Source organism: Emydura macquarii, unplaced genomic scaffold (assembly GCF_026122565.2).
Source record: "Emydura macquarii macquarii isolate MOO-44397 ecotype Brisbane River unplaced genomic scaffold, CSIRO-AGI_Emac_v2 contig_1253, whole genome shotgun sequence".
In the NCBI taxonomy this organism is placed as follows: Eukaryota; Metazoa; Chordata; order Testudines; family Chelidae; genus Emydura; species Emydura macquarii.
In genome coordinates, this window is record NW_027131390.1 from 49,885,037 (window position 1) to 49,902,827 (window position 17,791).

At 42.6% G+C, this 17,791-nt stretch overlaps 1 protein-coding gene across 1 annotated transcript in view; it reads right to left on the reverse strand.

Annotated features, from left to right (window-relative positions):
* The window catches only part of CPS1 (carbamoyl-phosphate synthase 1), a 124,913-nt gene that overhangs the window by 14,814 nt on the left and 92,308 nt on the right, over nucleotides 1-17,791 (reverse strand). Inside the window, exons 27-34 of the mRNA XM_067548727.1 lie at nucleotides 17,479-17,673; nucleotides 16,635-16,702; nucleotides 13,737-13,812; nucleotides 9,248-9,325; nucleotides 8,078-8,185; nucleotides 7,281-7,370; nucleotides 5,572-5,742; nucleotides 3,752-3,826 (exon numbers count right to left, since the gene is read on the reverse strand). Coding sequence (XP_067404828.1) covers nucleotides 3,752-3,826; nucleotides 5,572-5,742; nucleotides 7,281-7,370; nucleotides 8,078-8,185; nucleotides 9,248-9,325; nucleotides 13,737-13,812; nucleotides 16,635-16,702; nucleotides 17,479-17,673 — 861 coding nt within the window. The remainder of the gene's footprint in view (nucleotides 1-3,751; nucleotides 3,827-5,571; nucleotides 5,743-7,280; nucleotides 7,371-8,077; nucleotides 8,186-9,247; nucleotides 9,326-13,736; nucleotides 13,813-16,634; nucleotides 16,703-17,478; nucleotides 17,674-17,791) is intronic.

Below are 17,791 nucleotides of genomic sequence, written 5' to 3' on the forward strand. Positions count from 1 at the left end.
ACGCCCAGGTCCCTCTCCTCCTCTGTCACTTCCAACTGATGCATCCCCAGCTTATAGCAAAAATTCTTGTTACTGTCCCTAAATGCATGACCTTGCACTTTCCACTATTAAATTTCATTCTATTTCTTACAAGGTCATCCAGATCTTCTGTACAGACCCTCTCTGTATTGGCAATACCTCCCAACTTTGTGTCATCCGCAGACTTTATTAGCATACTCCCACTTTTTGTGCCAAGGTCAGTAATAAAAAGATTAAATAACATTGGTCCCAAGACCAATCCCTGAGGCACTTCACTAGTATCTTCTCTGCAGCCTGACAGTTTATCTTTCAATATGACCCGTTGTAGTCTCCCCTTTAATCAGTTCTTTATCCACCTTTCAATTTTCATATTAATCCCCATCTTTTCCAATTTAACTAATAATTCCCCATGTGGAACCATATCAAATGCCTTACTGAAATCTAGGTAAATTAGATCCATCGCATTCCCTTTGTCTAAAAAATCTATAATCTCAAAAAAGGAGATCAGGTTGGTTTGGCATGATCTACCTTTTATAAAGCCATGTTGTGTTTTAACCCAATTACCGTTAACCACGATGTCCTTAATTACTTTCTCTTTCAAAATTTTTTCCAAGAGCTTGCAAAGTACTGAGGTCAAACTAACAGGCCTGCAGTTATCCGGATCACTTTTTTTTCCCCTTTCTTAAAAATAGGAACTACGTTAGCAATTCTCCAGTCATACAGTACAGCCCCTGAGTTTACAGATTTCATTAAAAATCCTTGCTAATGGGCTTGCAGTTTTATGTGATATGCTAGTTACTTTAATATTCTTGGATGGAGATTATCCAGCCCCCCTGATTTAATCCCATTAAGCTGTTCGAGTTTGGCTTCTACCTCGAATGTGATAATTTCTACCTCCATATTCTCTTTCCCATTAGCCACCCTACCAATTTCCTCAAGATCATCATTTGCCTCATTAAAGACAGAGGCATAGTATTTGTTTAGATATTTGGCCATGTCTAGATTATCTTTAACCTCCATCCCATCCTCAGTGTTTAGCGGTCCCACCTCTTTTTTGGTTTTCTTCCTATTTATATGACTATAGAACCTTTTACTATTGGTTTTAATTCACTTTGCAAGGTCCAGCTCTACTTGTCTTTTGGCCTTTCTCACTTTATCTCTACATGTTCTGACCTCCAAGAGATAGCTTTTTACTTCACTGAAAGCCTTAAAGAGGTCTATATCCATGTCCAAATCAGATCCCGGTGGTCTGTAGCACACCCCAAGCACTATCCCAGATGAAACTCTAGTAATTTTTTTCCCAAACGGTCTTATCAATTCCATTACTTCCAATTTCTTTACGGTCTACCTCATCATTGATATACAATGCTACTCCACCACTTTTGCCTTTATTTTTGTCTTTCCTAAACAGCACATACCCTTCAATGCTTGTACACCAGTCTTGTTGTACACCAGTCTTGTTCCCTCAGCCGGGTCAAGCTAGAGAGTATGGGAGACTGTGGACAAAGGAGGAATATATCCTCCAGTGTTGCATATATCTCTATTCATATCAGTGTCCTGGGGGTTCAAATGGTCAGGACTGATGGTTCTGGCACGCTTTAGGAGGTAATGCAGTCCTTGGATGAGCAAGCTGGTACCGACGATGAGTACCCATGCTCCTAGACAGAACTAACAGGTGACAGTCCTTGTGTCTCAGAGATGGAGTCATCAACAGAATTGGCAGTTCTTTCTTCTTGTGCACTTTACCCTCCAGCTTGAGGGTTTTCAGCAGTGCCAGTCACTTAGAATTCATGTGCAAGGTTTGACCCAACCTTGGAGGCTTGAGAAGGGATCGCATCTCTTGTGAAAAGTCCTGAATGGGGATCTGTCCTTGTGAACCCTACTCTCACAGGAAGCCCTGGAGGAAGTCATCGGGCTTAGGCACTGCCAACTCCACTCCTAAACGTGCTTAGATAGGCACTGCTCATTTATTGGGGATAATAATCTCCGTGGCCTGGATCAGAGTGGGGCCTCCCAGCCATCTCCTTGGATGAAGCTCACGAGCTTGGAGAATTCTTGGTGGAAATGAGTGACAAATGCTGCATTTTGCAGATATATGCATCTCACCCAAGCAGTAGAGGCGGTGTTAATGATTGTTGCTCATGGAGAAGAAGCAAGGGCAGGAGATGCAATTCTTGAACACGAGAACACTGGGCAAAGTTCCAAACCAGTGGGAGGGAGTCCCCAGGAGAGGGAAAACTGGCTATGCTAACTATAACTATACTAACTATAACTGTAAAACTCTACTTTAAGCAAAATATGGCCTGTGCCTTCTCCAGGGCAGATGGTGGATACAAGCCCAACACAAGTCGTGTGTGTGTTAAAATGTCTTTGCAGCATAATGGAGCATTTTACCAGTAGAGAGTTATTATCCTTACTTCATTTGTAAGAAAGACCTTCATAACTCTCATGTTTTATGGCATTTGTGAATATGGATCTTTCTAACTCGTAAAAGTTAATAATCTCTCTTTTATGACTAAAATGTTCTCTACCACCATCTAAAGCTCAACAAAAGTAATTTGCCCCCTTGACTATATTTTTGTTTCTTTCTCCCTCTTCCCTCTCCCCCCACTCCCGCTCCCCAGTGGAGTCAATTCCCTTCTGGAAGTAGGTAGGACATGTGGGTTTTTTCCTGTCCCTTAACTACAATGAAAGCAAATCAGCTGCTATACTGATTTCACACACAATATGAAGAGAAGGATAAAAGAGTACCAGAGAGAAGCAGGAAACATGAGATTATTTCAACCCTACATAAAGGCCTGATTGTCATTTATACTAAGGCTCCTTTACATTACTCTGAGAGTGTAGAGGTGGCCTTAAGGTGAGTGTAAATGTAATTTGTGCCCATTTGAAGGCCACTTTCCACTACCAGAGTGGTGTAAAGGGGTCTTAGTTTAACTGGAAATCAGACCCATACATTTATATGTATCTCACATACACACACACCCATACACACAGCAGTGATAGTGGCTTACAGCTTTGTAACTGTTATTGCCTATGCCAGCATATATTTACTGGAATGGGTTTCTGAAATTCATCAGAAAGTTGCAATATGTCAACAGCCAGGTTGGAAAAGACAGCCAAACTTCAACCATCCTACCTGGAGACAATATTTCAACTGCTCCACTTTATTCACACTCACTCTTTCTCTCATTTTGCTCCCCGGCACACATCTTGCTGGTTACCAGGCAACCATAAAAATATCCTACACATATTTGTTGCCATTAAGTAACCTGTACATTCTGAGACCAAACACTCATGACCTGTAGTCCGAGGTTGCCACTCTGATGTGCATTGATTGGGATTCTGAAGGCTGTATATACGTGTGTCAAAAACCAGGTGATTCAGAAAATGTACTGACACGCTGAGAACTTTCCAGAACCTGACAGCTCTCTCTGAGAAACACATTTCATGCTTTCATGGAAACCATCGCTGACTGATGGCACAGGTGAAGAGGGACATCCAGTGGCCAAATAAATTACGTTCTTCAGAGGAATGCCTTTTTTGTTTTGTCTTTTTCCTAGAGACAAGGCAGGTAACTGTGTGTTGGGGGTGGGAAAGATGTCCCAATTTTACATTTTTTAAGATCTTGGTTCTTTTCAGAAAAGCATACAGATTCCATCAGAATATATGCGCTTACAAGATCATTAACAGTATCTGTTAAATAAAGCTTGGTAAAAAACGTGAACGGTACCTCCCCAGTGGAAGCCATCTCACAACGGAGAATAGGGTCAGCATCTCTCAGTCGGGGCCAGGAGAACATTGGAGCCTGCAAAAGGAAGGAAAACAATACAAAGGAGACTGAGTATTAAATAAATAAGAATTCAGGTGTACAGATTATGGAAGTAAGAGATATACAGGTCTAGATTATGTACAAGATGCATAAATCTAAGAGAAACGTTGATCTAGGTGGATGACCAGAAAGAATACTAAGCAAATGGGTTTCAGGTATCCCTACAGCTTCGGTCAGGGACCAACCCAACTGGTGGGCTACCATGGAGCTCAGCACAAGCTCCCTAGCTCCTCTGCAACCCAGCGAGCAGGCCGCTGTGAAGTCAGGGCTTTCCTGGGCTTCCTGACTCTACAGCAGCTGGTCCGAATGTCCAATTCCCTGAGCTGCCATCAGGGAGTGGATCTCTTGAGAAAGAAGGTGACATTTTTACAGTCTTTTTTTCAGAGCACTTAAGAGCTGTTTAAGAAACAAAATCCCATTTTCATGAAAATGTTCCTAGTAATAAAAATGTGGAAGAAGAGTACAGAAAACATGGGGAAGTATAAGAAGGACTGTCTCTCTATGGGAATATTTTGCAAAGTTCAAAATTTTCAAACCCATTAGCAAGTCTTTAAATTTAATGATACCAAACAAAGACAGCACATCAGCAATGCAAAGGCTAACTAGTGAAATCTCCAGGAGCAAATCTGGGATTTTCACTCTGGAGCTAAAGCTCCTGGAAGAGATGTGACCCTTGACAGTTTAGCTAACAACACCGCAGGATCCATGGGATAAACTATTAAAACCCCAAATCACATAATTTCAGAAAATTTTACCACTGGTATAAAAGAAAATTTGAAGCTTCTTGATGGTATGACAGTTTGGTGGCTACTTGTCTAAACTAATTTGGCCATCAATCTACATTATATTCTAGTAGATAGTGCAGTTTGGTTTGGACATTAGATCAGTAGAAGGAGATTGCACCCATTCCCTGTATATATCCTCATATTCAAGATAAGCTCTCAATAAATGTAAAGTCTTGCTAATAGCTTTGAAAATTTTGAACTTTGTAAAACAGTCTATTTAAACACGCTTCTACTTATACATCCAACAGATTCTCACATTTCTCTTCCTTGTTTACTAGAAACATGAGCCTGAAAACAGAACTTTGTTTCTTAAAGTGCACTGAAAATATCTAGATCACCTATCATTTATGCATGAGAGGTGCTGTATAGGCACAGACTTAGGTAGGGTGAAATCTTGGCCCCATTTAAGTCAAGGAGAGTTTTGCCATTGACTTCAAAGGAACCAAGATTTCACCCAGAGTGTGAGAGTTATATTTTCAAAAGTAGACCCTTTTTTTTTTTTTTTTTAATATATAAAACTCCATGCCCAAAACCACTAAGAACACAGATTTGTTCACATTCCTCAGATGGTACTAGCAAGAGATTTAAACTTGAGCTATTCAAGTTTGAATATGCACATTTAGAGCACAGGTCGAAGCTAATTTGAAAGATGGCTCATGACAGTCAAGCCTCACAAATGTTTAAGAGACCATAGTATCAATGGATAATACTTTCTCTGATTCTTCTCACACTGTATAATTCCCACCCACAGCCATTGTTGTAATAAAAGATTGAAAATATCTATTGCATTACTCAGTCCATCTCCTTTCCTAGGCAGGATTGTTCCCTATTAAATAAAGGTAGTGGAAGATGGACTCCTAACGTCAAGCTTATTAACATGAACCAGTGCAATTTCTCTACTGCTTCCTTTATCCCATAGTTGTTTTGAAGCCATACCTTAATCCCAACATATTCAGAAGGGATAATGGGCCGTTCAAGTGTAGGCAGGGACGACTCATCGATTTTTTCTCCAATCATCACCTTTGTGGCCACATCAATGAAGTCCACACCAAGAGTCTTGGAGACAAAGGGGAAGGAACGTGAAGCCCGCAGGTTGCACTCTATCACCTGAAGAGGTAAAAAGTAGATCCATCAGTGCCACAGATTGGTTAAGCAAAGAGATAAAGCCCATCCTTGGTATGCTTATTCATAAGAGTAAGCACCTTCTGGAGGTTTCTGGAAGCTAGTCCTCAGTGACAGTGGGGTAGCTGGTGAGAAATTTCTCCAGACTCCTACATAAGAGGCACACACACTGGCATGGGAATTGTAGCCCAAGATGCTGAGTGATTTTGGTGAGCCAACTTGATATGCCTTAAAGGACCCTGATTTTCAGAGGGCAGGTACTCAGCACTGTCAAGTTGGACCCCCAAAAACGGAGGCACCCAACATCACCAGTCACTTTTGAAAATTTGTCTTGTGTTCTTCACACCATATCCTTGTTTTCAAATACATTGGTGCCCGGCTAGAGCCAGGAGAAGGCAGGAAACACCAATGGCTAGTTACAAAGAGAAATGCCCATTTTGTGCTTTCCATGGTCACACACAGTTTCTTTTGTGAGTGAAGATTTGTTCAGGTAAGCACCTGGGAACACTGACTTCTGGGCCCCTAGCTGGAATTTGTTTAGTGCCAAAAGCCAGAAACAAAGTTGTGTCATGCCCATCACAGAATCTCACATGGCATTGGAGAGTAGAGAAGGCGTGAAGGCGTGCGAGAGAGAGAGAGAGAGAGAGAGCGAAAAGGAACTGGGGCGAGAATGGAAGAGGAAAGACAGATGGAAAAAAGAAGGAGATCAGGAGAGAAGAAGGAAAATGACAGCAAACAGGGCTGGGAAGACCCACTCCCTATCTAGTAATTCAACCAGACCAACAACGCTACTCTGGTCTAGTACAATCTTCAGTGCCATGCCACAGCTCCCAGCTGCCCTTCCAGTCACAACCCTCCCTCCTTTCACCCATGGCCAGTACTCACTTGACTTTCCCCATTAGTGACAGCAAACAAAGAACCCATTAATAATGGTCATGAAAAGTCAGATGTTTGCTGGACACCTGTTATTAATAGCTATAAATAATACACTCTTAAAAGATAACCTTTTAGGGGCATATTAACTTATTGTGTCCCTTTCACATCCACCCCTATTGTCCTTCTAGCTTTTTAGCATAAAGACACTGACTACGGAAAGATCAGTGGGTGTAATATAAAGTCAAAATTGCATTCAGTTAATATGATGATGCATGGGCCACATCCCTGTAAATCACATTGGGAACTGATCCTTTTGGGTAGGATCCGAGCACAGTCGTGCACTAACCCATTTGCTGACAGGCAGCATTCTCACAGAGCTTGCTTCACCCTCATATTTCAGTGTTGTGAAGGCAAATAGCTCTTTTCTCACACTATGCCCACAGAGTGCTTTACAAAGCAGTGTATGACATATCAATGGCACAGAGATCCATATGCCATCGAACAAGGCAGTTCCCACGCACGACAGCATGACACTGCAATTGTCTTAGTTCCCATACTCTGGCTGAGAACAGAGAAAGGGAGCACTGGTGGCACACAAACAAACTGCTTTGAATATTCTCCTCCTAATCAGCTGTGGGAGTTCTTACCAAGACATCGTTTCCTCTGACCAAGAACTGAACATTGAATGGTCCAGAGATGGCAAAGGCACGTGCAATCTTTTTAGTGATAACTTTCACCTACAAAAAATAGATAGGATAACATTATTTATTACAGACAGATCAACTCAAACGTGGCTTTCCTGACCTTTCTAGTTATCTCATGACTACAGCCATATTCTTTACCATCATCCTCACAATTGGCAGCATCTTTTGGAAACTACTTCTGTACTCTTTGCCTGAGAATCCAGAGCCAGAATGTCCACTCAAGGTGATGGGAAAGAAAATGGAGTCTCACATATTTAAGCTCCACATGTTGCGTGGTGACACGCTACAGCATGAGAAGGGGCGGTTCACATTTCTTATCAGCTGAAGAGAATTGCCTCAAGTCATATTGGGGTCCACCTAGGTGGGTGTTTACAGTTTCAAAGAAACTGCTTTGCCCTGCAGTTTCCCCAAAAGCCATTTAAGCAATGTATTTGTGTTGTCATGGATCAATAGTATCTGCACCAATAGTACACTGGAATAAACTGCTAAAGAAGTCCCCACCTCATGTGTCCTAGCCTAACAGACAATCTCCCGCCAGTTTAATAAAGGCATTTGTGTAGCTCAGCTCCATATTATGGACCCGTGTGCGGAGCAAGTTGCTGGAAATGTTTGTAATTTAAATACCACGGATTGCTTAAATTTTCCGGAATTTATCTCATAAGTATCTTCTAAGGAAGGGGAAATGTGATACTGGGTCTTTACTTTCTGGTCTGCCTTGTCAATTTTAGCGAAACACTCACTTTCTCCAAGGCTCCTTGACTAATAGTCTGTGTGGGCAACATCAGTGTGGCATCTCCAGAATGAACTCCAGCATCCTCCACATGCTCAGAGATGCCATGTGAGATGACCTGTCCAAAAAAAAAAAAAAAAAAAGAGAGAGAGTTAATGATGATGCAGTCTGACATGGCTAGCTGCATCCTCTCCTCTGAGTCCACTACAAAGAAGAGTCCTGGGCAGGCCCATGGGGAGAGATTAAAAGAGATAGGGAAACAAAACAAAAATGGAATTTTCCAGGCACTGAGAGCAAATTTAGCAGGAGCAATTACTGATGATGGACATTAAAAAGGGCTAGTAGATGGAACTATGGCTATTACTAACTTCTGTACTCTTGCATTGCAAGTTGCAATAGCGTTAAGGAAAATCAAATCTCATGCTTTAGAATATCATCTGTGTGGTTGGAGGAGGCAATTTCCTCTCACCCCTTCTCATGTGCATCATTTCTACAAAGGAATGGCTGTGTTGTGGATTTGTTTCACTTCCTTCTGAAGCAGCATGTATTGATCATGGCTAGGGAAGGAGGGAGGATAATGGGCTTAATGGACCAATGGTCTAGTCTGTCACAGTAAATCCCATGTTCCTGTTTTAAATCCCAATGCAAAACTCAAAAGAAATTCTCTCATTGACTCCAGCGGGCATTGGATCAGGCCCTGCGAGAAGCACTGTCACTTTTGAACAGCAAGTAGCAGAGAGAAGGGAACGTTAAAGCAGCATGTAGAGAAAAGCAAAGGCCTTGATTAGGAAGTGTGTGTCACCTAATTCAGAATATATTCACTCTCACTCTTTTACCATATGGGGCAGGCTAAAGGCACAGAGAAAAGGAAGAAGGGCAAAGCTTAAACAGAAACTGCAGCTAGAAGAACTACCAGCAGTAGCCATCTTCAAGAGACAGAAGAACAAGAAAATCTCAGGAGACTGGATATCTGTGAAAAAATCAGTTTTGTTTTCAGTTCATCCCAATTCAGCTCAGCTAGAAAGCATCTCTATGCATCACTGCACAAAAAACATGTCTTCTACCGAGCGTTAATCAAACTCAGGTGACTCACGCTTTGCACACCCTGGTAAAAATAAAATAAAACAAAACAAAAAAAAAATAGGGAGAAATTAAATATAAGGAAAAGCAAAGTTCTTACTCTTCCAGCCTTGGCGACAGCATCCATTTCCACCTCTCGGGCTCCCTCGATGAATTTCGTGAGTACAACTGGGTGCTCCTGTCACCAGAGACAGAAAACAAAACTTTTGTGTGAAAGCATTTCTGGTCCCAAGGGAGTGCTCTGCCTTTGGCCATTGGAAACATCTTGGGTGCAACACACCATGAGGTAAGTATTAATATCCCCATTTTACAGATGAACAGGCTGAGGCCCAGAGAGACGAAGAAGCCAGCCTTGCATGGGCTGAACTGGCCCTACGTGACTTGCCACAGTGACAAAGGAAGTTTGTGGCAGAAAAAGAAATACAGCCCAGGGATGAAATCCTGACCCAGTTAAGTTACAAGCAACATAACCCATCCAGTGGACTGAGGATTTCACCCCCAGGGTCTTGACACCCAAAGCTGTGCCTTAACTACAAGGCTACCTTCATCCTCTGACGGCATTGTAACCTCCTCCCGGCCCAGGTTACTGGTCCATAGGATAACTGGTTATCTGCACAACGGATGACTTCGCACTAGCGATCGTTTGCTCACTCCGTTACGTTACATATCTCAGTTAATTCCCATCCCATAGTTGAATGCACTTTACTGACTACCTCCCCGAGTTCCCCATTTAAAGCTGCCACTGAACATGGCCATCCATGGGTCTCACCACATCCCCTTTCCTGTGTCAGTCTCTTTCTTCCTCTTCCTGGCCTCCTGCCCCTCTGGCACGTCTGCTCCATCACCCCCATCCACCACCTCCCTGTCTCGGCCTCCCTGTCTCCTCACGCTCACAGAGCCCGGTTCCCCCTGCTGACGCCACCTCCCTCCGTGTCACTCCCGCACACTAACATGGGTGTTTGCCCACACATCCAAGTGGCTTCTTGCTTCATATAATTGCCAAGATCCCGCTTTTCCTCTCAGTCCGCACAGCAACACTTACATCTAGGCTGTCATCATGTCCTCTCTTGACCACTGTACCCTCTCCCGCAGCTCCTCAATACCCACACGTCACCCCTCTCAAGTCCATTCAAAACTGAGCTGCTAAGATTATTTTCCCTGCTTCTCACTTGACCATGTCACTTCCCTCCTTGAATCGTTTCACTGGCTCCCCCTTCTCTAATGAATCAAATTCAAGTTTCTTGTCCTGACTTTTCAGGCTTTTCACAGCTCTTTCCCTCCTTACCTATCCATTCCTACTGATTCAGTTCCACAGCTCCACTCATCTGACAGCGGACCTGCCATTTCGTCCACATCAAATGCTACATGTGCCACACCCTCCCTGGATCAGTCTATGAGCAATCCTGCCCTCTTTCAAATCCCACCTGACTTTTACCATGATGATTACGGTAACTTGCCAGCTGTTAATGGTTTGGTACGTGGGCAGTGCAAAATACTGATGTCTATTTTAATTGTCTGTTTCACTATCTCTTCTGATTGAAAATAGAACTTTTAAATCACACAGAACCATCAAGTGATGCATGCAGCTGGTCTGCATAACTGTGTGTTGCTAGCACTAATACCCTCACTCTCTCTCTCCCATTTCCTCTTTTTGTTTTGCTACACTTAGCTTTGCATCAGCAGTTTGGGGCAGGAAGCATGCAAGACAGAGAGGAAGGATGGTCCAGGGGTTTGGATACTCGCCTAGCTTCAAGTCCCTGCTCTGCTACAGACTTCCTGTGTGACCTTGGGCAAATCACTTAGTTCTCCATCTGTAAAGTGGGGATAGGAGCACAGTCGTACCGCCCAGTGATGTTCAGAGGATAAATACATTAAACGCTAGGAGATATTCAGATACACACCTAAAGCAGATTAACAGAAGTCTTTCTAGTTGTCTGTACACCACATCTCCTCATGGAGCCTCAATCCTGATGAGGGTCTCTGGTGCTATTGTAATGTGACGTGTAAATAATAATAATCCAAATAAAAGTAACAGCCCAGTCCAGCGGCTTTGCATGTAAACAGGACAGGAATGTGATGACCGAACAGAGCAGACTGCAGAATAGCTAAGGAAGAGCACCCTAAATATTACTTCTGATTCCTTTGAAGAGTAAATCATGCTGTTGGATTTGATCTATAAAGGCATCTCCCTGTTCCTCCCTAACCCTGGCTCTTTCAAACTCCCAGTGCAGCAGATCTTTTGGGCCAACTTTACATGTCAATATTTTACCTGCCCCACCCACTATTGACTGCCTGTTATTTATTAGAGAATAAAATGCAATAAAATGAGATCTTGTGGAGATGCTGAAAAGGCTCCTTTGGAAAAAAAAATATAGCAGGTCCACACACTACAAGATACAATGTTTTATATTTATTACAACGAGAGTAAATTCCCAAGGAAGGACAATGCCACCAGCTACAGTGCTTCATAAATATAGAAGATTGTATCATGTGGCTTTTGGTCATGATGTAATTTTTCATTACAGCTTCTAAGTGTGCACACTACTCCAGTTTCCTTCGCTGCTTCTAAGGAGGATGAAAGTTTACTCACAGAACCTTATTGTTATACTAAGTGCCCTAGGAGGATCTTCTATGGAAAAACTGGCACAAGAAGTAAAAACTGCACAGAAAGTGAAGTGGTGATGTTGGCTGGCCACTTGCCTGTTTGGAAAGGCTTTGTTGGGGGGGGGGGGGGGGCCAATAAACCATATACAATCCTATCCCACAAAAACTTACGCACATACTTTACTTAATGGATTGAAGCAGTCCCATTGACTATAACAGGACAACTGCCAGCATGTAAAGTAAAACATGCAAGTCTTTGTCTACACTAGAAAGGCTTTGCTGGTCTAGCTATAGTAACAAACCCTTCTAATGTAAATGCAGCTTATACCTTTTTCCCTGAATGAAATCAGGCCTCACCAACATTATTATACCAGTCAGAGATTCCGGTGTAGGCCTAACCTAAGTCTTTGGAGGATCAGGACCATAGCCCTCAACCATTGGCGATACATCCCAGTAGCCCAACTAGCAGTGAATACAGCAAGCACCACGGAACCACTTGTGCAGGGACACCTTCAAATCACAACTCCCGGGGACTGCATAAGAACGTGCACCGTTATCCTCATGGATATAATATAATAAGCACGGCCAAGATTCTGCAGCCTCAGACCCCTACAGAATCTCTGTGTATTAAGGAGCAGATTCTCAACTGGTGCAGAGCGTCAGAGCTCCACTGATAGTCGATGAAATGTTGGCTCCTAATTGCCTAAATCTTCTCCTTAGAAAGTGAGATTTCAGCTCCTCATTCAGTTCGGTGTTACAGCGCTCAGCACTCCAAATGACTAAATATCTTTAAAAACAAAGGCCATGCGGCCACCTTCTCAAAAGTGCTTTCTCTATTGAAAATCTGGCTCTGGTTGTGGGTGCTGGCCTTGAACTCTTCTGAACAGCTGGGCCTTATTATTATGTATTGTTTATTGACTTCTCTTTTTCATTGAAGGTATTATCACCTGCAGACAGTGATCAACTCCAGATATTCCGTAGTTGTTTAATGTTCCTCTCCTTCCCCTTACTCAATCTCCCAAATATCTACTGTATATCAACACTGAGAAGCAGAGACTCAGCAGAACAAATAATTGAGCAGAATAAGCTGAGTTCTTGGATTTTGTTTGTAGGTCCTGCTGTATGTTACACGCTTCTCTTGGAAATTATTCACATTTCCCTTTTTTGCTCCCTCTAAATTTCACCCACATGAGATCAAACTTTTCCCTGTATTAAAAAACAATTACCCCAAACTAGCTTTTAAAAGCATTTTAAAGGAAAACACAGCTTTCATCTGCTGCATTGTAAGCTCTATGAATCAATGATTCCAAAGGATAAATATACTAAGCAGAGAGCAGCACTTCCTTTGTGCCAAAAGAAAAGAATATGCAACATGAGATAGGAAGAAGTTAAGTATCACCACCAAACTTTACAAAGTTTTATGCATTTAAAAGAATGGAGTGAAAAACAAATCAATAGTAGATGAGATGGCAGTATAAAATCCAAGTTGTGGACCGACCCCAAGTGTCCACCTTTCACTAAGCCACCTCTCACTAATAACTTCCTTGGATGGGATAGCTGGAGAGGTACCAGCCCCAATATATTATGCTCAGCATATACAACAAAGGCAAGATAATGGCTAGATAACGGCACCTTATACACCAACCATAGATGGCTATTTGCACTTGACCTTGATGTCCAACCTCCCTAAGGGCCAGATCCCTATTCACATGGAATAGCACCATATTCCATGAGTGGTCTCACAGATATCAGTGAGGCTGCTGGCAAAGTAAGCTACTATTCGGTCTATGGATGATCAGAATCTGCCCTTTAGGGGCAAAGGGGCAAGTGCCGTCAACTATATTTAAACTGCCTCATCCGCAAAAAAAAAAAAGCAAACAGCTAGGAAGAGGCTGCATGGAAGGGACAGGGATAAAGTAAGAACAAATGAAATGAACATAATGAATGAAAAGAGATGTAAAGGCACAGATAGTAAAGGCTGATACCTGGGAGACTCTGGTGGCTTCTGCTAAGAACTTCTTCATCTCCTCTTCGGTGAATACCACGTTCATTGCAGACCCACTGAGAGAAAGGAGATAAAATAAAGCAGAACAGGTCAACGTCCTTTGTGGTTCAAAGCAGCCAGGCAAGACAGACATCAGAGCACCAGCTCTCGGAATACCTGACTGTTACAGACTAACCACGCATAGCCCTGACTCAAACCACTTGCTTCCCTTTTGGCTGGAAGAAACAAGGAGTTGGTCTCCAAAGCGAATCTCTATTGTACTTCCCCAACAAGCTGAGTGACCTCAAGAAAACACTGGAGGAAAAATAGTGCTTGAGTGAAGAATCAAAAAAGAAGAGTGGTTGCGTAGCATAACCTTCCCCAAAGATCCTCTTTTTGATACAATGCTTTAAAAGGCTTGCGAAACTCTTTTCATGTTCTAAAAGATTCCTATTCAGCAACTGCTTCCCACTCAGGATCAAACCTCTTTCACCTCCGCTCACCACTAGCTTCGGATGTTTTTTCGTGTGTGCATGTTAGCTATGCTTTCACCATTGAAAGGTATATTTCTAGACTGATCGCCTGCCGCAATGTCAGAGGCAGCCAGAAATGCACATGCTAGTGATGTTTACCAAAGCATGAGTGCACCGAAAATGTGCTGTACTTTGCTGAGAATTGTTTCACTGTGTCTTTCCCTCTAAATGCTTATCAGTGTGCAAGTACCTTATCTGAAAAACATTTTCTTTGAAATCTCACCAGCCGTAGTACCAGGGAAGGGGAAATGGGAGAAAGAAGAAGTTCTTTGCCTCCTTTTCAAACAATTGCTTAAACTTTAAGGAATTCTAAAGTTGTTAATCTTGGGGTTTTTTTCTGTTATTTCTATGTTGCACACAAAGCCTATATCTACATTGCCTGTGAAATTCAGCAGCAGTCAAGAAGAGATACGCAAGCTACTCTACATAGCTTGCGTATCTCCCATTGACTTCCTAACTTCTGCTTACCATGGTGTCCCCACTTCACTGCACCGACAGGAAATGCCCTCCCGTCAATGCAGCGTTACACTCTTTTCGGCGGGGGTGGATTAGCGGCATTCTGGATTGATTAAGCAGGTCTCCACTTCCGCTCAATCGATCCCAAAGAATCAATCCAGCGGTGCCACTGTGCCACCCTCAGTACGGACATAGGCTCAGAAATCCTCAGCCTTCCCTTCACTTAGTGCATAATCCTCAAGGAAGTTTGGGGAAGAGAAGTTTCAAGGATTTTTCCTAAGGAATCCCTATCATCTGAGTTGCAACGGTGGCTCTTTAAAGTCTGTCAGTTTTACCTAGGATAAATAGATAAAATGATCTCAATAAGCTGCAGTATTGTCTTGTTTTCTCCTATTCTGACTGGCTTAGATCCTCAGCTGCTGTAACTGATGTAGATACATGGATTCCGATGGAGCTATCCTGATGTACACCAGCTGAGATCTGGTCCACTGCCTATAATGCAAATACTGAAGTAATCTAAAGGTTAAATATTTAGTTTTCCAAGTCAACTGGCAAATTTTAAGAACCTTCACTGTATTTAATCGAGCAGCTGAGGAATTCAATTCAAGGAAACAATTCTCCATCGGAGGTGAGGGAAAAGACAATATGTGCTAGTAGGTGTTTTCTATATTGAATTTCTCCATGCATATCTATTCTACTATTGCTCTACACTTATACTTGTTGTGTGTGTGTTTTGCGCGCGCGCGCGCACACACACACACACACACACACACGCACACGTGTGTGTGTGCATGCACACTGCCACCTCCCCAAATTTACCTAAAAATGTATTAAAAAAAGTTTTGAATTAGCAACTATGCCAATGGAAAAGTTCTACTGAATTTAATAGGGATGAAACCAATAGTATCTATAGAATTTACTCAAAAACCCTGAAAATTTAACAGAGAATGACAATTTAACCACACTACAGAATTTACAGAGAATTCTATCTCTGCTATGGATAGGAGAGTGTAAACGTTCTATAGAAAGCTCATCCTGTATTAAATTCTAAAGGACTCTTCTATAAGGATACAGTGCACATGAAATCTCTTTTTTTTTTTTAAATAGAAAGATACTTTTTGTTCCATTCAAAGTGAATATTGTGCCCCTTTATCTTGATATTTATCTCTTTTTATTATGAAAAGGAGCCCATCTCCCATTCCATTCAGATTCGCAAATTGTGCCGAGAAAATTACTTCTCTTTTCCTATCCACTCAGGAGTGAAGCAGCTTCTGGCAGCATTCACCTCCAAAGAGTGATCACTCAGAAGGTCTGGTGTGTGCTGACACAACTTGTTTCAAAGTTTAGCTGTTGGAAATGCTTGGTTTTGTAAAATATCTATTTAAAGACAAGCCGCCGCCAAAATTTATGGACATAAAACACAGCTATGCACAAATGAGCTTTTGCAAGCAAGAAGCTGCATCCAGAGGCGTTGATAGTATACAAGGATATGCTGCAATTTGTGGCAGGATACATGTTCCCTTCCCCTTTTCCAGACAGCAAACCATTCTTTCTCCACCATAAGGACACACCTCACAGAATGCTCCCAGGGACCCCCGGAAATATCACAAGGAATATCACAGATGACTCATGCATTTGGCCCTGAGGCATAAAGAAAAGTATTAAAGCAAACAGATGTTATTAAGACCGTGTCCTGCCTCTGATCCATGCCCACGGGGTTTAGTAGTTTTTGGATCCCTTTGTCATCCTGGCAGGTGCATTACCTATTAAACCTGAAAGCTCTATGATGTCTGCACTCAGCACAGTGCTTTCTGTCTGTCTCCTGGAACACTAGCCTATCTTTCACCTTCCTCAAAGAGGATTTGCAGATAGCTCATGCAACTTGATTTGCACCGTCAGACAAGCTTTACCTCAAAACATAGGAAGGTCTCAGCAAACATGGGTAGCCCACAGAGTTTGCAAATTCAACAGCATCTTTCTAAAGGGTTGGAGGGAAAAAAAACATACTGTGAACAACTGAATATTTTTTAATACATTTGCAATGGCAAATAGTAAAAACTCAGACACGAAACTACAACCTGCCTAAATTGCTGTTCTCTGGTTCTTCTTCTTCAGATCTTCCCGATCTACCTCAGATACACCACTATGAGAAAACCTGATTGCATCCCACTGTAGGCTGTAAAGAAGCCATCCAGATAAACTAGTGGGCTGGATCCTTTGGTGTATTTTGGATTCTTCATGTTGCTCCAGCAATGCAGGAATCCTCAAATGCTTTGGAGTTGCCATAGCCTCTGCTATGTCACCCCTCCAGCACTCAATGAATAGAGCTTATCCAGGGGAAAAGAAGTCCCTACTCCCTGGCAGCTGCTAGAATAACATTTGGGGCCATAGGCAGCTTAGGGTAAGTCAGAGCAGCCCTGTGGTTGCTCTAACTTATGCCAAGGAGCTGGTCTGGCCTCAGGATCAGGGACATGTAAAGATGGTTTAAAGTCTTTCCCCTCTCATCTCCAACATCATTCTATCATCTACAGGACATTGCTTGGCTAGACTGGAAAATCCTGGCTGCAGTATAAGCATTCATCCAACAGCACAGCAGAAACGGACTGAACCAGTTCACAAATGTTGGCTGTCAGATGCTTACTGAACCTGGAGGCAGTGCCTGATAAAACACCCTAAAGTAACCTGGAAGATATGCCAGTCGAGGAGAAAGTGCTAAAAAACCCCATCACCATCATTCTCCCCACCCTAACGTACCAAAGTGTTAACTGCCTTCCAGGGTGCCTGGGCCACATTCAGCTCATCCAGAACGGCTGAGAATACGGAGCGGTCTTCTGCTCGGTCAATCTGCAGAGGGTTAGTGCCCATGATCTTAACTCCGTTCCTATACAGTGGCACTGCCAGGTTATTGGGAATTTGTCCTCCTACAGAGATAATGCAACCAGCGCATTCCTGAGGGCAGAGAGAGGGAAAGGAGGAGATGGTCAGAGATAAAGCCAATTAGCCATTTGTTACCTGTTGTTGATATATACAGTCCATTCAAGCATGACTTTATGATCTACTCTGCGAT